Raw genomic sequence first — 23,970 nt, 5'->3', positions numbered from 1 at the left:
CTTATTTTTTATAGACATGGCATTTTTTAGTTATTATTTTTATAGAGTACTGTTATATAAATTCCTCCTTCATTTAATAAAAGGAAGAGAGAATTTTGAGAAATCAAATATTTTTACAACAAAGAATATGTTATATTCATTTTATTCTATTAATAGAGAAAACTCAAGAATCTTTAAGAATATATTTGTGTGATTCCAAATTTAATACAATCTAAATTTATTGTGAAAAATCGCGGACGAATAATACTTCGATATACAAGGTTTATATTGTTTATTGTTGGAGTAGTAGAACGCCTTAGACCCTCGAGCGACTTGATCGGCCCTGATGATCGTACCTGGCGGTCTTTAAGCCGCGTCCACGTACATCTCTCACATATACGTTCCTCCTCCCTTTCCCTCTTTCCCTCCACGATTATTATCTTCCTAATCACGCACGAGGTCGACGTTTACTCGACTAGTACTGGCGCATCGTTTTTATCGTCACGTGCTCAGACACTGCTGTCGAGAGCGAGAATCATTCGGACGGAGCGCGAAAATTCTCCACGAAAATCAGCTCAAATGTGTCAGGCTCTCAGGTTCGCTTCGCCGAACGACGTTCTCGCTCGATGACGTATCTGCGCAGTTTGCGATGTCGCGTCAAGAGCATGAGCACCATGACACAGGGCGACATTAACATCGCCAGGTACCCTTGCGCATCGCGCGTGATGGAGTCGCGCTTGTCAAGTTGACCCTTGAACAACCGAGGCGCTCGGAATCTCTCTTACGAACGCCTTTCTACATGAATCGGAAACGATAATCATTGAAACGCGAATAGCACATATATTTAGGATCGATCGCGAGGCGCGCTCGAGGTTCAACTCGCCAACATTCCTGCCGACAAAAAGGGGAAGGACGCGGGAGGAGGCTTGATCGCTCTCGAGAGCGCACGCTTCTTTCAAATTTAATTCCTCGAATGATCGTGACTTCTGCAAGTCTGCTCCGCTAAACATAACGCACAATCGCTCGCGTGATATATTTGTTCTCCATCGGCTGTCACTCGTGTTTGCGCTACACGTGATGCCTGTATGGCATCGACTTTCAAAGATGCCCCGAGAACATAAATAGGCTACAAACAGGAGCATAATCCGTGGATTTTGTTGGATATTTTGTTACGTTATATTGTAGACGATGTTTCAACATTCTTTGTTTCTGTTTTGAAAAAAAAATATTCAAAATTTTACAATGTATGAACCTGACAGTTCTCATACTTCCTGCTGGCAGCATAATTCTACTTTCCAGCGAGAAAATACAGATAGGTTCAATATCACACGATAGGCTTTTAAATAAAGAACATTTTTGAAATTCTGAAAATTTTTCAATTTGTGATAAAATCGATTGTTTGAATTTATTTCTTGCTGAAAGACTCTCTTAGTATATTTCTAGACCAGAATCAGCATAGGGTATATTTCTCTGCGTCTTTATAGCGTCGGGGAAATCGTTCTCGGCGAAATTACATCGATTTTGAAATCCTAATAAAAAGAGCTCTCTCATGCATATACGTGAACGAACGTTCAATTTCGAGGACGGGATATGCGCCGCTTAAAGGGACACTATTTTGAAGCGAGAACGTGCAGTGGCGTTGGCAATGGGTCGAGTTTTACGATCGATCGGCGTCGAGAGGAGGCGTCCGAATATCCGTCTCACGGAAATCGAACGGGCTTGAAAGGGAATTGAATTCGTGGGCGCGACGTCGCGAAAGTACAATAAAAAATTCGCGATCCTTTTTCTTCTCGGCGAGATTCAGCTTCCACAAGGAACTACGTGCGGGAATGTCTAGGTGTGTCAACGGATTAAGTTATTTATCGATTGGCGCGCGTAGCCCACCCCTGAGAATTATCCGAGAACGCCCATGGGCGCGACGATTCGATCGATCGCCAAGTCGAGATGAGGGAACGATCGCCGAAAATACGCTCGCAACGTGTCGGAAAATCAGTTTCGGTCAAATGAGACTTGACGTATTCGTAATCGTTGAATAAAAATTAATCGTGTGCCAATAGTTCAGCAGGAGTCGACGTAAAGATCATTTTCACGTAAATATGACATCGGGATCTCGTTCATCTCCAGTACTTTATATATGTAGAGCGAGACTAGTCCTTTTAAAAGAGAGAGAGAGGCTGAGAAAGGAAAAGTGTCGCATATTAAGATACGGATGACAAATCTATTGCCGTAATCGATATTATGAAAATATCGCATTTACATGTAAACAGTATTCCGTTTTGACAAGTAATACATCATACATGAATAAACAAAATATATAAAATTTTAATATATATATAAAATTTTTTTCCCATAAAAATTGCCAGTCTCTATATTGGAACATGTAAATACATAAGAGACTGGAAATCTATAAAAGAAAAAAGCTATACAGTTACAACATTAGGATAAAATATCTATTAAACTATTAATATATAGCGTAAAACTTATTCTTGATTGAGAAATCAAGCGAGAGTCGAAAAATAATTATTTAAATTGTTTTTTTTTTTTAAATGCAAAATTCATCAGATTATACGTCAGATACGATGCCGCGAAATATTTAATTCGCGGGAAATATAGAAATATTCAACAAGTGGTATACATATATATTCTTCAACCTTTATGTATAATTTATGCATTATTTATACTAGGTTTTTTTTTTTAAATCATTAACATCAACATTCCATAATCGATATGATACTGATATGAAATACTTTTGTTACATAGAAAACAGTCTTTATTCCTGAATGAAATCTTTTCAGCTCATAATTAACAACTTTTATTAGTTTTTATATATAAAGTTATATTTACAATGTACATTGTGTGCTATAGAAAAATCTTATTTTAAAAAAAAGAATTATATCCTAGATATAGACCGTTGCATCCCAACTTTCTCCATAGCGCTTTATACAACGTAGTTTTTTTTTGTACCTGAGGTTAACTATTTTCCTGTACATTCTCTGCTGTACATTATCTCATTGTTTCACATTTCGTTCGAGATATCTTTAAATTAAATTACATTGGTCGAATACTCTAGTATCTAAAAATTTTAACATCGACACTAAACTAGTATCAATATTAAAAACTTTTATTTTTATTAATTTCTTCATAACAGCTATTAATTTATTATTGAAAACTTTAACTAATCAGCTGTTAAGAAAACATTTGGAATGCAAGCATTTCAGATTAAAAAGGATGAAATAATGTACTGTGTATCGAAAATAATTTTAAGATATGTTATATGCTCGGGATTACATGCCAAATTGATTTGCTTTCCACATTATTCTATTTAAAAGCATACAGAATTTCATGATGTCTCAACAATGTACATAATTTTAATAATGTTAATTATAACTTCAGAAAAAATTTACATAGACTTCATATTCAATAACTTTGAAAACATTTTATCATCTCAATGTTTATGTATGATAACAATATTTCATAGAAGTTAATTTGTGTATTTATAAAAGTACAATATGTATAAAATAGACAATAGTTTATACATTATTAACGGCACTAATTTTTGTGCTGAGTTACGCGTATCCTTTATCACACTTAATAACTGATACTGCACATAAAAGTAAATGCCTATATAGGATGAATATTAGACAGCAATCAACATGTGCTTATTTAAATAAAGCTTATGTCTCAACATTATACAATTCCAGTAATAAATCATGAATAATTAAGAAGAAATAATAATCGTCGAATTGTTTCTCTTTCTTTTTATATAAAAATGTATATATATATATATATATATATATATATATATATATACACACACACACATATATATATATATATATATATATATATATATTTGTTACAAAGAAAAAAGAAGATCCATATTTTATACAGATGAGTTTAGGATGTATGTATTAGGTATGATTATATGTATTAGGTTGAATCATAAATTTAAGGAAAAGAGAAGAGATATTTCTTTTTTTAAATAAATGATTCAAATAGCTAATGTAATAGATGAAATTGATAAATTTGACTGATAAATTTAAAGAAAATTAAAGAAACATTTTAGACATTTTAAATGGATAACAAGATTATTATTTAGTACTTAGTCATTTTCTTTTTAATTTTTTATGCAATTTAATTTAATATAATCTATCTATGGAACTGATACTGAAGAGATTAAACTGGATATATTATGTGGAAAGCAAAATAATTTATATATATATATATATATATATATTTACGTATTTATATATCAAATTGTGTAAATGTGTCTCCAAAAAATTTAGAAAGAGACTCAACCAAAAATTATTTAATTTTTACATCTCATTTACCTAACAAAAATAATGCTTACTAAAATTCATGCTTACTAAAAAATAAAATGAATATTAACATTTTTTAAGCACGTGAAAAATTCTCGATTTCCTATAACTATTCATTATAAGATTATGTTAGTAATGAAAATGGCAGACTGTTATTTTGTATTTATGGAAGCAAAATATATAAAAAAAAAAAAGATTTGTATTATTTCTGGACTACAATGTGATAAAATTTACTATAAATAACAAACTTCCAAAATTTTTTTGGTATAAAGAAATAAATCTGATTTGATGACATGTGAACCATGAAATTGAATATGAAATCTATACCTGTACAAAATCACTTAGATGTTATTTGCGCTGTGATGTTTTTAAGTTGTTGCTTATATATTTCCGCTTCTTTCTCTTTCTCTTGCAATTGTTTACGATATTCAGCAGCTTGTCTTCGCGCTTCTGCTAATTGTTTGCTTAATATCGCTACATCTGTTATGGGCTCATTATTTCCCGCATCCTCTTCAATTATTTCTTCTACCTCGTCATTCAATTGTAAAACTGTTGATTCTGTGACCTTAGTTGGAAAACTCGCAATTTTCTGCAATGTAAAAATATTTTCATGTACAAACTTGCCTGTGTGTTATTACTTAATATTTAAAATACATAAATAAATAATTTTACCTCCTTCAATGAAAGTGAGTTCTTGATTTCACTAACAGTAGGTGTTGTAACATTAGAGATTGTTGTAACAAATAACTTTGCCGCTTTGTTATCTACAGCATTTCTTTTCAAAATATTTGGACCCCGTGTAAGAGCAGATGTATTAGAATTTGGACTTAAGATTTTAGAGTGAATCTGATCCGTTCTAATTGCTATAACTTTTCTCGCCCCTTTTCGCGAAGCAAGGCGCTTAATCGACGAACCTTTTGTTAAATTTAAAGCAAGTTTTCCAGCTTCTGTAATCATGTATTAACATGAAAAATAGTTAAAATAAAAAAATACACAATAAGTTTCCAACATATCTACAACAAGAAAGACAAACCTGTCAAAACTACTGTTCTTCCACTTTCCATTGCATTTTCTACAATAGATGATTCATCGTCCATAGGTATCATTGTGATTCCATGTGCTTCTAATAACCTAAACTGTTTACTGATATTTCCTATCGACATAATATCTTTATGTTTTTTATTATTCGTAATAGTATTTGTATCAATCAATTCAACATCTTCAGTTTCTTTATCTTCACCATCCGTGTTGTTTGGTGATATAGAGATTTGATGAAAAACCATTTTTTGCTTTTTTTCAATTTGTGCTAAAAATTACAAGTAGATATGTAAAATACAAACCAAAATTACAAAAGTAGATGAAAAAAATTATATTAATACATTAGAGCATTTACCTTGAGAATGTTTACGTTTACGTTGTTGCTTTATGCTTTCAAACTTGTACTGTTCCTCTTCCTGCATTATCGAACTTCTGCTATTGTTTTCAGCCTCTAATTGTACTAAATTATGCGTAGCTACGTCTAATTCCGCAGAATTAGCTTGATTCTGTTGATGAGTTGGGATACCTATTATTTCCCTTTGTTGTTGTAATATATCCACTAAGTCTAACCTATCATGTTCTAACGCAAGACTAATTGGAGTTTTGTGAAATTTACTAGTTGCATTCGTATCAGCTCCATGATCTAATAAAATGTGCATCACATCTACATGCTCGTGTTCTACTGCCCAGTGTAGCGGGGTCATTTTTAGCTGTAAAAAATGTTTGTATTGTAATTGTAGTAAAAAAATCATTAAATCTGTAATCTACATTTTGTTATTGTACCATGTCTCTACTATCAACATCCGCTCCATAATTAAGCAACAATTGTACCATCTGATGATGGCCCTCATATGCTGCCATGTGTAACGGAGTTCTATCAACCTTTGTCCTAGCATCCCTCGATATTCCTGCTCTAAGTAAAACTTCAGCAGTCTCTAAATGATTGTTCTGTGCAGCTAAGTGAAGCGCACTGGTACCAAGCTAAAAGACAAGGATATACATCATGTTTATGTTTACAAGTTAAATATACAAACACTATTTAAACATTGCATGTACCCAATCTGTGGTAAATGGTGCGCCTCTACACATGAGCTCACGAACAGTCTCAGTGTCTCCATTTTTTGCATTATGTAGGAGCTGTTTCCCAAGTTCCACCATCGTCGAGGCATCTTGGGTTCTCGAATGAGATGAGACATTGCAATCGAATAGTTCAACCTAATTGCAGATTTAAGACAATTGCAGATTATTATCTGTACGATGTAACTTTATAAAATGATTAGACTAGCGCATGTTTTACACACTTTTGAGAAGGTCGATGAGAGACACTTACTGGTATAACAGTATCCGCATCTAGACTCTCGATATCATTAGCACATATGCTCTCTTGCATAGATTGCATCCTTGCGCGTCAAGCTCAATCCCCTTCGTGCAAACGGACTCTGAAATTAAATTATCCATGATGGTAATGATGAATTCTTCGGCGACGATCGACGGCAGCTGTAAGAACGACTCATTTTTCGGGCGTTAGTAGCTGCCATTCGACCTTGGGTCACCGGAATCCGAAAGTGGGCCATAAAAATAACGAACTCGCTCGACGAGAAACACGTAAGGAACCGCGTGTCAGATTCGCGCCACGTTCTCTGTCGCGTGCGCGTGGAGTGTTTATTTCGCGGAATCTTCGCATCGCAACAGGATGTTTTTATTTCGCCGTCTCGGGGTCGCGAGGAACTTCCTGTTCCTGTTTCATCGAACGGAAGTCCCATGCCATAGGCCCTGCGTCTCGTGCTCAAAAAAAACTAGCCGATCGCGCGGGATCGAACGGGGGTCGTACTTACGGCCGGCGCATTATTTCTCGTCCCTTTTCGCGATTTTTCTGACGGTCCTCGGGGGCCTCGACGTCCGCGCGAATTCTTCCTCGACACGGTCTTTACCGTCACGATAAAGTTTCGCGAAAATGGCGGCGCATTGGCGCCATTCCTGGCATCGTCCGGCTCGGGCGGTAAAAACGTTTCCGATGTGTTCAACGACGAATACATTGTCATGAGTTATATATATATATGTAAGCTCTCTAGCGTTCCAAATGCGAGAGAGATAGCGACGTCGGATATAGTTTTTTCGGTACAGTCCAATCAGAAAGTGTCCATCTTACATTTTACAGGGAACTAGGAAAAATCATAGACTTGAATATTAAGTAGACTGCGCGAACTCTTATTGAAGGCATGAAGGCAACGTTAGTGAGATGGAGATAAGGATAGAAACGAGAATTCCTTTCTTGTCTGATTTATTTTTTTTTTTGAACGAATTTTTCAGACGCTTTTACTATTTATACTTTAAAAGGTAGATCTAGATAGGACATATTATTTTATGATTGTTGGATCGAGAAGGATCATGAAAAGAGAATGATTATCCTTGAATAGTGCAGAGTCATATCGAGATGAAATATTTGGCAGCATGTTAGTGATCTGTTTTCTATCTCCCTTTCTCTCTCTCTCTCTCTCACTCTCTCGCTCGCTCGCTCGCTCTCTTGCTCTCTCTCTCTCTCTCTCTCTCTCTCTCTCTCTCGCTCGCTCGCTCACTCTTCTTTTTCTTATTTTCCTTGCCTTCATCCGTCATGAGTCGATCTTCAATTTAGCCTTTTCCTGTCTCGCAACTGACCCAGAATCGTGAAGATAACGGAGTAGCAAGGTGCAACAATGATGAATCTTTATACAATACAAACATAAGTCGGACGATGAGAATGATGAGATGAGAAACGATGCGACTAGAAGAGCTAGAGAATGTATTCGTCGCGAGCATTCGTGATGTATGTAAGTCGTACATATGTAGACGAATGTATGCAGATAGATATCGATTGTGTGCGGCTGCGGCTCATTACCGTAATTGACATTATCGCGGTACCACGCGTTAATTCAATTATTTCGACGACATTAGCTCGCATATTCGGACGCGAAAGAGATTCGACGAAATAATAAAAATACCTTATCTCCTTCCTGAACGATTTCCCTAAACGAGACAAATAATCGAAAAGGATACACATCTGATAATATAATAACTAAAATTTTTGCAATAACTAAAGTTTTTAAAAGTCATTTTTTTCATATTTAATGTAGATATTTAATGTATTCACACATTATGAATGTGTTAATTTTGAAACAAATCGGCAATTTTACAATGAATAATTTGTGTGGGTGACTGCTGTCATATTAAGGTGAAATATAAAGTTAATAAAATATAATATAACGTGTGTATCGTTTTTCATCTTTCATTTGATGATAACATTTCCGATTCTTTTTGTCATAATATATCTATTATATATGTGTGAATTTTTATGTATGAATGTATCATATATATGTATGAATATCTAAACATACTCCGGCTAAAAAAATATTTAAGCAGAAAATAAAGTGTTCTGAAAAAATATTCTGTGTAATACAAAAAAAAATATTTGAAAACTAAAACACATCCACACATGTATATACAAAATATGTAAAAGAGGATAGATTTACATATACTAATATACATATATACATATATATAGCATATTAAAATACGCGACGAATAAAATGATATATAAATTTCCATCTTGCATTTTATATCGTGAATTATAAATCATCTAAAGCAGTTTTTATCTTTAATTACTTATATAAGTAAATCCAGTAAGTTTTCTAGTAAGAGTTTTCTTAAGAGAAAAAGTTTTTAAAAACTTCATTAAAAAATAAAATAAAAAAATTTATTTGTGCAGTATATCTTTTCTTGTATATTTATCGTATATTTCTTAAGATGAAAAAAAGGAAAGAGAGAGAGAGAGAGAGAGAGAGAGAGAGAGAGAGAGAGTGTGTGTGTGTGTGTGTGTGTGTGTGTGTGTGTGTGTGTAATCGTTAAAAGGTAATCGGAAAAGGTGTAATTGATTTTCTTTGTCATTTTAAATTGTATGCAGTCGGAAAGCGCAATTTATATATACATGTATAGTATAGCATAGATAATATATATATATATATATATATATATATATATATATATATATTATTATCTATGCTATACTATACATGTATATACGTATATACATCATGGTTTATTTCTTTATATCATGGTTTAATTCTCGTATGTTCTTGTTTCATGTTGTCGCTCTGTTCATGATCTGCGTACACTTCAAGACGCATGACGTATCGCGTATCGCGTCAGTGTTCAATGTCAGTCACGGTCAGTCACCGGCGTAAAGGAGACGCGTCGCGATCCCTCCGCGAATTTTCCTTTCCGAAGCATATTTAATCCACGAATACAAGTGCCGGGAGTGTCGAATCAAACAAAATACGATCGTTGCGAATTCTCTCAACGTTTATTAATTATCAAGAGCAATCGCAATTAATGGCGTCCTTCGATGTTCGTGTGACGTTGCACACATACGTTGCATCATTCAAATCGACGACATTCGTCAAGAATTTCACACATTCGTGAACGTTTTTCGAGCTTGTCGAGTGCTCAAGAAACATCAAACGCGCGATCGAACATATTAAAGAGTGTGATACAAATTTGTGTTAAAATACGTCGTAATAATTAACTGTTTTCTGATCTTGGCACAAGTCGGATTCGGTCATTATATCTCGCGTCGCGAAGTTGTCGCATAATTCAAAATTTTCAAACGTTATTGCGCATGTAACCTAAGTCGAAGTTGCAAAATGTCGGGCGAGATAATTCCTTCTCCCTCCCCCCTCATTCGTGTTTCACGTTATTTACAAGTTATAAGTACGTCGCGCGCGTTAACGAGATGGTCAATTACTGTCATATCGCGGTAATTAGATGTGTAATTGATTTTCCTGTGCAATTTACGCGAGTGAGTGCGTAGTTCGATGGAGCGTCATCTTAAGAGAGCGGCCGGAGATGTCCAGGCTAACTAAATACATATGGGAAGTAGGAAATTCATCGGGTAAGTAAATTTGCTACTCAAATTAGTTGTATCGATAACGATTCGATAGCAGAAAGGTAGTCGGACTTAAATAATTAGAAAATAGCAAATTTTTTAAACGAGACATCGGCAACTGTCTTGAAAATCGGTAGATTTTAATTAATCGATTAATCAAATTTTTATTGAATTATGGAATGTTAATGTTCACGTGTATACAATTTTAAATTATTAATCTAAGTCAGAAAAAAATCAAGTTTTTGATAAATAAAACAATTGTTTAATATATTTCTTATTTTTATTTATTAATATCTTTCTCTCACCTTCAATATAATTTCTTATCAATAAACACATTTAGAAATGTTTAATGTACTTCATATATTTTAAATATTTAAAGATTTATTTTTTAAAAATTAATTTAAACATTCATTAAAAATTTTTCATAGAAATATGCAAAATTGTAAAGATAAAAGATAAATAATTCCATTTAGCAGCAAAGTTCCGTTAATGTCTCATCTTAAGCTGATGTCTCGTATATTTGCTCGATGCAATGCGTCGATATGCTCTAATCAAGTGAATACATCCAGAACTCAATATTTCCGCCTGATTATCAAAGTCCGATTCACTCGACGTGTTCTGCCAATCACTGTTAAGAGCAACCTCACACATTCGAGGGGATTACCTGAATATCTGAATAATATTTGATTTAGAGAATATTTAAAATTCAATAATATTTTTGTAGTTTTATCGTTTTATAATAATGCAGTGTTCTGTGCACATACACAGTAAAAAATAAAATGTTAATTATAACATTTTTTACATGTCCCAGAAAGTTCACTCTAAATTTTAAGTTAAAATAATTCATTCGTCGTACGTTATCGACAAACTAAAAATAAAATAACTGTTAAATAATTGACACAATATTTTACATTTATTTTTGTTATTGTGACTTTAAATGTAATGTAAAAATAACATACAACTTAATTAAAAATTACATGAAAAAATAGTTACAATAATTCGTAAGAAATGTTAAGGACATTAACATATAATAATAATTATTTTAATTTAAATTATTTATAATAGAAACATTTGATTTTAGTAAATTTGATTATTTTTGTATGTCAAAATTCAAGATTATTTGAAGAGTCACTTTAACTTTTCTCTGTATTAAATCGACTTTAAAACATGTTGACATTGCTTAAAATGATTATGTTAAAAATACTCAAAATAATATTCCATTCCATTCCATTCAAGAGACATATGTAAAGTTGAAAGTGACATAAATGTAACACATGAAAACGTTATAAAAATAATAACATATAGGTTGTATGTTAATTTTACATTGAAGAACTAATCAAAACGTGGTAATACAAGAAAATTTTAACATGTGGACGCATAATTTTTTACTGTGTATATAGCACATTAAAATTTTTCAATCTTTCCCATTCCACTTTTTCTGTATAAATTTGAACTGAAGCTGTCACAAATATTTCAGTAAATTCAGATTGTTATAAATACACAAAATTAACCCTCTTGCGTGTGATACTGAAAATTGAATTCGGCGAATTTACGTTTTCAAACCGCGCATCCGGATATACATGTATATCCGCCAATTTGAGGCGAATATTATATATTACGCGCTAGGCTAACATAATGAGATAACCCGAGATATATAATTTTCCGATACGCGGAAATTCGGGGGCACGCGGAGCATATATAGTACAGTCTCTAGAATTTCTCGCAAGGGTCTCGGGATTCACGAGCAGCCTCATTTTCAGCGCATCTTATCGATGTATGCGAAAGCTGGGTCAGCGAGAGGCAGTGCACATACATGCATACATATATACACACATATAACGGGGCGCGCTATCACGTGCGTGCACCGCCACATCGCGTTAACCATTCCTTATATCGTAATCTAAGAAGGTGGCTGGCCGCACGATCGCGCCTAGTGAGCTTGCATGTTTCGTTTTACGGGAGTACTTGGGACGTGTATGTGTGTATGTGTGTGTGTAGGTTGGTGGCCTCGTGAATTTCTCACGAGGGAAAATGCACGATGGTGTCGCACGATGCCGAGCTTTTCCCGCGACGAAGGAAACAACGATCGCGAACCGCTTTCGCCTCATACACTCTGTCGCCTTAAATTTTCAGAAACTTTCCGGATTAAAATTTCCCTGTCTTTCTCCCCTCGCGAGAGAGAGAGAGAGAGAGAGAGAAAGAGAGAGAGAGAGACACACATTTTCCCGAGAGAGTAAATCGTGCCATAAAAAATAAAATAAAGCTGCCCGCGCATATGGTGCAAAACTATGGCAAAGGGCGAAGATCGATCGACTTTTGTATTATGTTTTATTTAAGACGTCGGAACCGACGATTCTTAATCCTCGCTAAAAGATTGTTTCAAGAGGAAGATAACTTTGTTCACTTGATATAAAATGATAATTTTACTTCCTATTTATGAAAATGTGTTTCAATATCGTCACATTTCGTCTAGAATAAAGTTTCTTCGAGAATAAAGATTCTTCAATCTGTAGGACATGTTTTGATTAGATTCTTGCACCTTAAATGATCAATTTCAAAATCTGCATATGTTTGTGTGTATGTTTTTTTAATTATCGATGGCGAGTATTGTGCGATGAATTTACTACGATTAATTAAAATCTACTAACGAGAGTATAATAAACAAGAAAAATAATCCACACTCACAATTAATTAAAATTTATAACAGGAATAAAAAATAAAAATAATCAATTATGATTATGAATTCAACGCTATTATGACAATAGTACACACTGCAGTGACTGCATCGCGATGCAATGGCACATCTTTAAGCGTTATTTACACGATGTCTTATTTTACTTGTGATTAATATAATATGCATTAGTGAAAAGGTATCATGCATTTTAGATTTTATAGCTAAACTTCAGTTTTGCTTTTTGTCGCCAACACGCTACTCCAATTGAAATATTCAATTAACTAAATAAAACAATTAATTAAAATTTACTAACGGGAACAAAAAAAGAAAAATAAGCAAAATTATGATCATGAATTCAACGCTATTATGACAATAAATAGTACACACTGCAGTGACTGCATCGCGATGCAATGGCACATTTTTAAGCGTTATTTACACGATGTTTTATTTTACTCGTGATTAATATAATATGCATTAGTGAAAAGGTATCATGCATTTTAGATTTTATAGCTAAACTTCAGTTTTACTTTTTGTCGCCAACTACAACACGCTACTCCAATTAAAATATTCAAACTTCACCAACGGCTATTACTATGCTTTATTAATCGCCAATCTTATAAAAACGTTATAGATTACAATCACATTTTTAATACAAGTAGACACATCTCGGATAATCTTAAGTGATACGAATACGATATAATGTCGGTATATATTAATCTAAAAATATTCGGAATAGGCGGAATAACTTTTTCTCTCCCTAACTGTTGATTTTTAGCATGCTTTGAACAAACATGTTAGTAAAAAAAAAAAAAGCATCGTGTCAACTATACGCGTGCATGCCGGGCGTTCGCGTTCGTGCGGTGTATAAGTAGTCGATTATTACGCCGCGCGTTTCATGCGGCGTTTCAGAAACGCGCTGCGGGATCCAGGAAGTGCTGCACGGGAAATGAGATTCTTGCGTGAACAATACTTGACCCGCGCGGTGCGGTACATGTGTGTGTGCGTGTGTGTGTTACATCACGAGAAGAGGGCACGAAACCGAATTGGCATTCGACGACTCGCGGAATTTGCGCTTCACAATCGTAAGCGGCGTCGATATCGTGCCCGCCTCGATATTTCGTCTCGATTGTTCTCTCTCTCTCTCTCTCTTTTTTTTAGTGATTTCATTTTTTTTTAATGTCCGATACAGACGTTGAATTTCGTGCTTTCCAATAACTATGCAGTAGACGGCGGCAATACGTTTGTTTGTACGTACTTACATCGATTTCGCGAAGATCGTATAGCAATATACGTATCGGAAAAATAAGCTAAAAATATATTGCTTTATTGCTATATTCTAGTTTCGATCAGTAGAATCAATATTTTTTTCTCCACCAGCGAAAATAACTTACAAGAAACTGCCCTTTCCCATCCGGTGAAAATTTGCCGAACAAATGAAAATAATCTTAACATGCGCTTCGACACTGAAAAATTATCCACCTTAAAATTTCGAGACTTCAAATTACCATGTTCGATTAATCATTCGTAATCTCGGATAAATCGCTTAAATCGTTGGCAAATATAAATTAATCCACCCGCTCAGATTGAACAAATTAAAACCGATGCGGTACACAAGGGTAACTCGGTCGGGAGGAAAGTTATTTCTTCGTCTTAACAGGCCGCTTCTTCTTTTTCTCCTCGGGTCGATACGGCCCCAACTTCCGGCGCACCATGACGCCCCGCCACCAGGCTTGGATCCTGATTGTGCAACGTTGCACGTGATCCTCGTGTTCCTTTTGCCTTTGGAGTGCCTCCTGCTCCGCGAGATATGTGTCGATGAATTTCTGATTGCTGCAATACTGTAACAAACACTGTGTTTCAATACGAGTTTACTGGCACATCTTATGAAACTCCTTGTGCTCTTTCGAAAAAACAAGCATAAAATACATGGAGCCTTTCTTTTATATGATGGTCGCAAACCTTTGAAGACAATATGAGAAAGATGAATCTTGTACAATACATATCCATATTCATGTTGTATAAAATGTAAAACTTCCTCATATTGTCAAGTATCCTCATATGTCACAAATATTAACCAAAATATTAACAAGTATTATTTATAAAAGGCAATTAATATATTGTTTTACATTTTAAATGCATTGTAACAGATTATAATAAATTTAAAACAATATATTAATTACCATTTATAAATAATACTTTTTAATATTTTATTAATAGTTAATATTTGAGACATATATAAAATCTATAATTCAATAAAAATTCTTTCCAATTTATTACAAGTATTAATTGACTAATATATTATTAGAAATTATAAAAGATTTGTATTAAAATTTAATTTCTTTTTTTTGAAAGCAAGTTGAAAACGTGAGATCTTTTCATAATTAAATTTTCTTCTCTTCTCGATTAGGTTACATATTACAAAAAAAAAATTCGTTTCCTATACTCTATGTAAAAAAGTCCGAAGATTTGATAATTAATGCATAGACTTTTGGTCACATACAACGGGTAAATCCTAGCTTAAATGTATACCAACTCGAAATGTATCGTGTATGAAAGGCTTTCCGAGGCTTAGGATTTGAGGATACCAGCTATTAATAATGATCATCGAGACATTTCTGTATCTCAACCTGACGCGAATTATCGATTACCCGGCAAAACTTTGGCGCACCCTTTAAACTCGGCCGAACCAAGTTACCCGAGCTCGATTGCCTATAGGCTTACAGCGAAACGTGATGCAGTAAATTAGACAGTCATACAGAGAATACAAAATAAGACCGTGATTGTGTTGTTTGTTGCCTGGTCGGAAAATCCTCCTTATCCGGCAATTAAGGTTTAACAGAAGCGAAATAGTCGAAATAACGAGAGCGGCGAAATTGAATTACTTTTCTGCACCGTTTCTGACGCCTGAGAATGAAATGAAAATATTTCTCATACCGTAGCATAGTTTTCTAATCATTACCTCCGTTTTAAGTTGCTCCAAGTATTTCCGAGCGTCTTCTATCTCATTGCGTACTTTGAGGATCTCTCTCTCATAGATCTTCTTCTCCCGATCATACCTCTCTCGCCATTGCTCGATTCGATTCTCGATGAACTGTATAAATTCAAAGTAAATATTTTTGTTACCTACGTAAGGATGCTACGTTTTAAATTTTCTCGATGGAACTTATTTCGAGTAAATTACTTAACGTTCAGCAAAAACACTGGATCAATTTTAACATATTAAAAGAAATCGTAAAACGTTCGAATTTCAAGAAGAATCTTTTTCCACAACATTTTCAGCTTTTTCGCTAAAGAATTTACTGAAATTTATCGCTTAAACGTCTGCCTTAATTTTAACGACGGACCTTTTAAGACTTAAATATTTCAGTATACAATCTATCTAAAACTTTTCTGCTATATATTTTACGAGGAAAAAAATTGTAGAAAAAAAGATTTGCTCACTCACCGCGATACGCCATGTCAGATAACGCGTTAATTCGCTGTTTACGCAATTTTCGTTTTTCTCGCGTACGTAACAATTATTCAAAGTCCTCTCCAGTTCGTCCATCTTTAATTTGTAACGTAGTACGTTCTGTTCGCGACGTGCCGTCTCCCAAGCTCGGACGTATCTCATCTCTACGTCCTTAATTAGTTTCAGTCTCTCCTTCTCATCCTAAACATTTTGCCAACAAGTTTTGTTGAGCGTGACCTTATACGCATAACAAATAGCAGTTAAATAGTAAAACTTGATGATTTATCGTCATTGTATCGCGCGCGACACATGTATATGTTTTATATGCATATAGTATATGAACTTTCCTTGACTCGTATGAAGTATTGTATTTATACCCGTGTTAAAGTAAGCTTCCTTGTTAAATTTTCCTCCTCCTTCTCGTTCGACGTTTTCTTATCGACGATCTTTTTTCGTAACTCCGCTAGGATAATTTGCATTCTTCCGTTCTCCTCCGATAAAAAACTCTCCTGCTCCTCCTCCGATGTGATTTTCTCGATTTCCTTAATTAGTACCTCGATAGTCCCGCGTTCGCTAATTTCTTGCTTCAAGTCTCGTATTATATCGCTCACATACAAACTGCAATGTAACATTGATATCTCTTGAGACCGATATATATGAATATTACTGTAGTTGAGTTTACACATTAGATCTACGTAGCAATAAAAGATTAAAATAGCTTGAATTCTCTTAAACATAGCGTAATATTTTGGAGATAATATATATCTGTACATATCTTATATATAATTTTATCATAGAAGTATAAAGTAATCAAAATTTTTATCCAAATCAAAAGAAATAAACGTAAATATGAGACGTAAGTACACATTATAGGAGAAAAAATTGGAGTAATAATATCTAAAAGAGATAAAAAATGTAAAACGACAAGTGTAATCATCGTACTTTATTCGATTCAAGTTTTATATGAAACTGGATATGATATAAATGAAAAAGAAAACCGAATTTATTTATATTTATTTTTCGAGAAATTATTACGTATATTAATTTACTAATTATATAACTCATTTCGAAGTTTTCCGCTCGAGAGTGATCTATTCGCTACTGCCCAGTTGTCGGCTTTATACTTTCAGACGGTGTAGACAGGCTAAATGAACAACCTGTCTCGTTGAAGCTTTTCACGCACAGCTTCCCTTCGTGAATCTGTCATCTCCGCGACGTTTCCGATAAGCGACTGCAAAATTGACGTTTCCGAAATTCTGCAAGTAGATATGCAAGGACAAATTGTCATGATATTGGTGTTTTTTTATTGCGTATCCGTTAGACGTACTCAATTTTGGGATAAAAATTAACGGCGTCACCTCTCATCACCGGTTGCTGTCCCAAAGTGTTATGATAAATGATTAATGAATCCGCGCATTCCTGTAAGATCTCCAGAACAGCCTCACGTTCCGCCGGTGAGAATGTTGCAGAATTTTTCGCTTCTATTGACGCTTCCATTTTTTCTTTTTTCTTTTTTCTTTTTTTTTTAATTTTAGCGAAAAAAAATTTGTTGTTCGTTGATTGCTACAAACCTTGCGCTACTATTTTACGTTGACCGACTTGTGTACACACATGTGAAAGATAAAACTATAAAATACGAGAATATATAACTTTAAAATTGTTTTAGCAACAACTATGAAAATAACAAGATCAAATATTTCGCGTTGTAAAAGTTGTTTCTCACGGTAGAATAAAGTTTATACGTTTGCACATGGCACGTGTATAATATATGTATTGGTATGTACGTTTTGTGTCCAGAGTAGGCAAATTTAACATTAAACGTATCTGACTGGTAGATATATCATGTCAGTCTGCATCTATCTGATGAACCAATTTATCATGCGTTCGTCTGTAGATATGTTGTACCGCGATTTCAATGTTATTTTCTCCCATTACTTTCGTAAATTCTGAGCAACATTAACAGCAGAATCGAAATATAAATTATGCTTTCAGAGAAATATCTGCAGAAGAAATCCCCTTTATTATAGAAGGATATGAATATATAAATTAATCAAGAATATAAATATAAAAGAATAAAATAAAAATTTTTATTAAAATCAAAAGAAATAAACGTAAATATGAAATGTAAGTACATATTTAAATGGCGCAAACATATAAAAGCGAAGTAAATATGGAGTAAAAATTGGAGTAAGAATATCTAAAAGAAATAAAAAGTGAAGAGAAAAGGATAAAAATGAACGATTAAAGATGCGATTAATATGTTGCATATTAAATGAGATTTAACTTTCCAAAATTATTTTTTATAATATTGTAAACTAAATTAATATACATATATATTTTTTAATGATATAATACTTTATATTTCGATTTAATTTAATAATTAAAAATTGTTAATATTTTATTTTATATTTTATATTGCTTATTTTATATTATTTATTATTGTTTATTATATATTATTTATTATTTATTTCTGAAACAATATAATTATGTGATAGCAAGACAGAGAGAGGAAAACGCATTTAATTCACTTGTATACATATAGTCGAAGCATGCATATAGTGCAACACACATTGAAAATAGATAATACACGTATATTACCGCATATGTAATATTGTAAATTAAATTAATATACATATATATTTTTAAATGATATTATACTTTATATTTCAATTTAATTTAATAATAATTAAACATTGTTAATATTTTATTTTATATTGTTTATTTTATATTATTTATTGTTGTTTATTATATATTATTTATTATTGTTTATTATTTATTTCTGAAACAACATAATTATGTGATAGCAAGACAGAGAGAGGAAAACGCATTTAATAATTCACTTGTATACATGTAGTCGAAGCATATAGTGCAACATACATTGAAAATAGATAATACACGTACATTACCGTATATGTATGCGCAGACAGAGCGTTACAAATTACAAATAAGCAGACATTTTTCCGGCTTAATTAGGCACATCACATTACTGGACGCGCAGTCATCACATCGATCCTGACATGTGACTGTATTGCGAAAAAAAGAACCGACCAACTCTATGACTTTGCGAACCTTTCGAGCGAGTTAAACAGTTTGATCCATCGTCGCGGGCTGCCGTGGAAACGAACCCAGCGACCGCTGGGACATTAAAGCGAGAGAAAAAAAGGGGGCAGGGCTTCACGCAAAGAGCAGCGCTTACCGCAAATGAAAAGGAAGCATTTGCCGAGGAAATATCTCTTTTGCGATGTCAAAAAAAGCGCGAATACGGTTTCCGACTTGAGCGAGCTGTCGGCGCTTTTGAGATATAACTTTTTCAAATTAACTTCGTTGAATTCGCCGCACATTCAAAATTTTGTTAAACGAAAAATGAAATGGAAGAAAATCGCACGAAAAATCTGGAAAGTTGCGATTCAACGCATTCGCATGTGTATTTCGTTATTCTCAAACACGCTCTCCGAAACGCGATTTTGCTTTTCGCATTTGCGGAAAAGTTTGAAGTGAAACTCTCGCGAAGAAGTTTTGGCCTTTTAAAGGTGTAGACATCTAATGCGAACTTGAAGGAAACCAAGTACATCTTGGCTTACACGAAACCGAAGAAATGTACCGTATAGTTCTGCTGCAACACGCCATAGAATGCTTAGAATTATCGATCTTAAGTATCATAAAATTTTTTTCATTCGTTTTATTATTTCTCGTTAAAATGAAAGACATTTCATGCGATTTTCTTACTATTATCTCTATTTTCAACAACTATATAATGTTCTAATCTTTTTATTACAATATAATAATATAATATATTATTTATTATATTATTATATTATAATCAAAAGACTTGATTATTATTTTATTATAATAAAATATATTATAAAAATAATATAAATAATATATAATAAAATAAAAATATTATAAAATATAAAAATAATATATAATATCATAATATAATAAATTATAATATAATAAAATAGTACAAAATAAGTAGTACAAATATAGTCTGTAAGAAATAAAATGGAAAAGATCGTAAATTGTCGAATATATATTATACGCATTGCAAAGAAAGCTTTACAAACATAATTAAATATAATGGATGTCATGATAGATCTTATCTCCCTTTGCGACAAAACTCACATTGGCAAAAAGAAACTAGAGAAATTCGATCGGTCTGTCTGATCTGTTTAAAGAGGAGTGACCTCACGCTATTGATTCTTCATCAATTATTACGCTCCTACAAGCAAAGCAAAGTGGTCGAAAGTCGAAAACTGCTAAATTGATACCGACATAATTGCTATCCGATCGCATGAAGATCCTGGCCTCGGTATCCGTCGAGAAAAAATTCTTCAGGCAAAAAAGGACATGCTATCACGTACCAGTTTGATTGGAAAAGTTTCTCACGTCGAGAGAGGACATTAATTGAATCTGCATTGTCTAAAAAGAAAGTTCTTTGCGTGACTTGTCTTCTCGTTTAATGTAAAAGATCGTGAATTTGTGAAAACAAGATGGTGATGTCGCCTCTTGTAAAAAAATTTGAAGCATTCCGAATTTGTGTGTGTGCACATGCGTGTATATGTATTTTGTATTTTTATTATACTGTTTTTTAAGATTTATTCAATGAATAATTTAATGGATCACACCCAAATTCAATGATTAGGCAAATCATGTTTCTATTTAACTTTGAAATTAAAAGTAAATTAACTCGAGAAATTCATATTATACAAATGAAAGATTAAATCAAAATTATTATGTGAAATGTGTACATATGTATATTTATTTATTTTAATACATATATTATTATACAAAAATAAGAATAGTTTATTTATAATGTGATTATTTTGAATAAATTTATAAACAGTAAATAAATTTTAAATCGGAAATCTCTATATTTTATTTTATAGATATGAACGCAAGAAACTTTTTTTTAAATTTCATATTTTACTTAATATTTATATATATATATATATATATATGTGTGTGTGTGTGTGTGTGTGTGTGTGTGTGTGTAATACTTTTATCGATAATTATTTAACCATCAATCTTCCGATACGATTGATGCTCTGCAATTTACGATAGATTTCGTACAAAGTCTATTTATCGGTTAATCCCATTGGAGATAGAGCTAATATGAAAGATGTAAAGCAAATAGAGATTTTCTTCATTTCTTTTTTTTCATTTTTCTTCTTTAAAGATTCAATTATTGAAAATTTATATTCTACGGTAACGTCTCGTTTACAGTGAAAGGGAAAATTTAATCTTTACCATACAATTAATCTGAGATTTCTGAAAAGAATAGCTTTGAATTTTTATATATTCTTTAATATTATATATATGGACTAAAAAGTTGGATTAAAAAATCATATATGTGTTATGAATTTTTTAAAATAAAAAGAAAAAATATAGATAAAGAGGAAAAATTTAGCTTAACGATTTACCTGTTTTTTTATTTATTTCACTTCTTTTTAGGAAGATTTAAATAATTAAGTTTTTTTAATAATTAGAATATGTTATAGGAAATTCTCTTTTATCTCGTATTGAAGAGTAAGAAGATGGAAATTTAATGATCTCCATTTTATTTTATAGGATTTAAAAAAAGATTATCGCACAAAGTGTAAGATATATTAGTACATAGAGAAGAGAAACGGATTCAAATGCTATTAAACTAATTCCCGACTCCAATAATTCATTTTAACAGAATACGAGAAAAATTAATTTCCCTCGATTCTTTTTAATCCACTTGCTTTTATGAAAACGACTTATACTAATTTCAAAAGTCATACATACGATCTCCAACAAAAACAGATCAGACGTAAGAGACAATCGCGTTCCACATCAAAGGCTTCAAATAAATTTCCCAAAGCTTGCTTTCGGATTATTCTTTTTCCAACTAACAATAATGATCGTGATATGCGATTCAAAACGAAATAAATAAAAAACAAAAAAAGTTAAAAAAAAAACAACCGACTGACGGCGTTTCGTTCAACGACTTAAATAGGGTAACTGTCCCTTATCTAAGACAAGGGTGAGGACGCACCCCATCGCTTGTTATCGTAGTCCGAAAAGTGGACCTAACCCGCGCAAAGGACATAGATAGGTACACATGCGGAGGCGCGTTTGCGCGTTGGCGAGGCGGCGTCGCGACGGCGCGTTGGCGTCGCGCCCAGTGTGTGGCGAGGATGCGCGAGGGCGGTGTCGGTGGGGTGGTAGCGAGAAAGAGTCGTTCTCGTCTACTCGTCGTGCGTTCCTCGCCGTCGTCGTCGTCGCCGTCGTCGACGTGCGCGTCGCGGCGCTCGGCCCTCGAGACGCAAACCCCCAACCGCGGAACGCGGTCGCGGTGATTGTTCAGGTACTCCGTTTTGATACGCGACACCTGGTGTGTCGTATCTCTCGAGTCGTCGGGACCGACAGAGAAAGAGAGAGGAAAGGGAGCACGCGCGCATCTCATCCACGATAACGTCGCGCCCGCTTTTCACGTGTGTGCGTCGTCTCGGAAACGTCCTCGGCTCGCTGCAGGAGCGTGCAAAGTTATAATCCCGCCTTGTCGTCGTCGTCGTCGTCGTCGTCGGCATCGTCATCATCGACGTCGTCGTGGGTGGTGGTGGTGCTAGTGCCGGTGCTGGTGATTGTCTCGTCTGCTGTTGTCCAATTGTTGTTATTGTCTAACGTATCTCACACCGGGGGTAAGTTGATTAGGTTCCTTTCGCCTCCGAATCCCAGTGGGATCATGTTATTCCGTGGAGACGCGAAACGGGTAGAGAGGACGCGACGAAAGTGTGTTTCGGGGAGGCAAGTTTTAAAAGCTTAACCCATATAATTCGATTCGTGTCTTACCGAGGGTTGTCACGAGTAACCTAGTTGGCAATTTTCGCAACCCTCGTGTTTACGTCGCTTCTTTTTACTCTCTATCTGTCCCTTTTCTTCTTTTACTTTCAACCTCACTACCTCTCTTTCTCGCTCTCTTTTTCGCGGGTGGGGGTGGTAAACACGCGTTCTGCAGAAACATCGATGAAATGACGCTGAGAATCCCGCCAGTGGGAAATAACCTCGGTAAATCGCACTTTTATTCGCGTTGAGTTTAACTTCATTGTTCTAACGAGCAATAAAAATGATTAAATTGATATCGTTATAATCCTAGTAATTCAGATATTGATGCGCTATTAGAGAGAACGAGAATGATCTCAGATTCAATTGAAATACGATTGACATGGATTAGATATAATTGTATCGAAGATAAAAACGTGACATCGCATGTTTATTTATAAAATAATAATCATGATACTCTTTTTAATGTAGTTTCATATCACGACCAATATATAACTCACCGTAAATATTTTTATGTCATGAAAATATTAAATTTATCATTGAAAAAATACAATTTTAATTGAGCTGTTATTATGCAAATATACAAATTAATGTATAAAATTTTTAGATAGTAGATACATGTGAAAGCAACATAAAACGCTTTTATTTAAAATGATTAATTGACTTTTTATATTTACATAACAAAATAATTATCCTCTATATTTGATATCTATATTATAGATATTTATATAAATACTTTATTCGATATTATATCGATATCTCTCTCATTCTCAAGTTACCGATA

At 33.7% G+C, this 23,970-nt stretch overlaps 3 protein-coding genes across 6 annotated transcripts in view; 1 reads left to right on the top strand and 2 right to left on the bottom strand.

Annotated features, from left to right (window-relative positions):
* Nucleotides 1-4,540: 4,540 nt before the first annotated feature.
* LOC105252013 (GA-binding protein subunit beta-1) lies at nt 4,541-7,318 on the bottom strand. 2 transcript variants are annotated; one of them, XM_011259177.3, is made up of 8 exons: nt 7,172-7,318; nt 6,667-6,775; nt 6,393-6,551; nt 6,120-6,317; nt 5,692-6,046; nt 5,332-5,604; nt 4,971-5,245; nt 4,541-4,887 (listed from the first exon to the last, which is right to left on the bottom strand). In XM_011259177.3, the coding sequence occupies exons 2-8, from the start codon at nt 6,733-6,735 to the stop codon at nt 4,636-4,638; spliced, it is 1,581 nt and encodes a 526-aa protein (XP_011257479.1). In that variant the 5' UTR covers nt 6,736-6,775; nt 7,172-7,318; the 3' UTR covers nt 4,541-4,635. The 2 variants fall into 2 exon arrangements, with proteins under 2 accessions (XP_011257479.1, XP_025268388.1); XM_025412603.1 differs by lacking the exon at nt 7,172-7,318 and having other exon boundaries at nt 6,667-7,109.
* Nucleotides 7,319-9,523: 2,205 nt separating this feature from the next.
* LOC105252015 (acetylcholine receptor subunit alpha-like) overlaps nt 9,524-23,970 on the top strand; it is a 72,399-nt gene continuing 57,952 nt past the window's right edge. For 2 of the 3 annotated variants that reach the window (XM_025412578.1, XM_011259182.3), the window contains exon 1: nt 9,524-10,260. The gene's annotated coding sequence lies outside the window, so the exon portion shown is untranslated. Of the gene's footprint in view, nt 10,261-22,622; nt 23,045-23,970 lie in introns of those variants that run through there. The other variant, XM_011259180.3, reaches the window with a different exon arrangement.
* LOC105252016 (dynein regulatory complex protein 9) lies at nt 14,458-23,367 on the bottom strand. The gene is given in 12 exon segments (XM_020027756.2): nt 14,458-14,766; nt 15,888-16,019; nt 16,374-16,580; nt 16,757-16,997; nt 17,537-17,635; nt 17,707-17,895; nt 22,395-22,408; nt 22,467-22,531; nt 22,534-22,561; nt 22,564-22,734; nt 22,902-22,999; nt 23,292-23,367. Coding segments are annotated over 12 exon segments (1,521 nt in total). The 3' UTR covers nt 14,458-14,565.

This window comes from Camponotus floridanus, unplaced genomic scaffold, assembly GCF_003227725.1.
Source record: "Camponotus floridanus strain SB8 unplaced genomic scaffold, Cflo_v7.5 scaffold53, whole genome shotgun sequence".
Lineage (NCBI taxonomy): Eukaryota > Metazoa > Arthropoda > Insecta > Hymenoptera > Formicidae > Camponotus > Camponotus floridanus.
The sequence above is the reverse complement of the archived record's forward strand: the minus strand, read 5'-3'. Positions and strand labels throughout refer to the sequence as shown.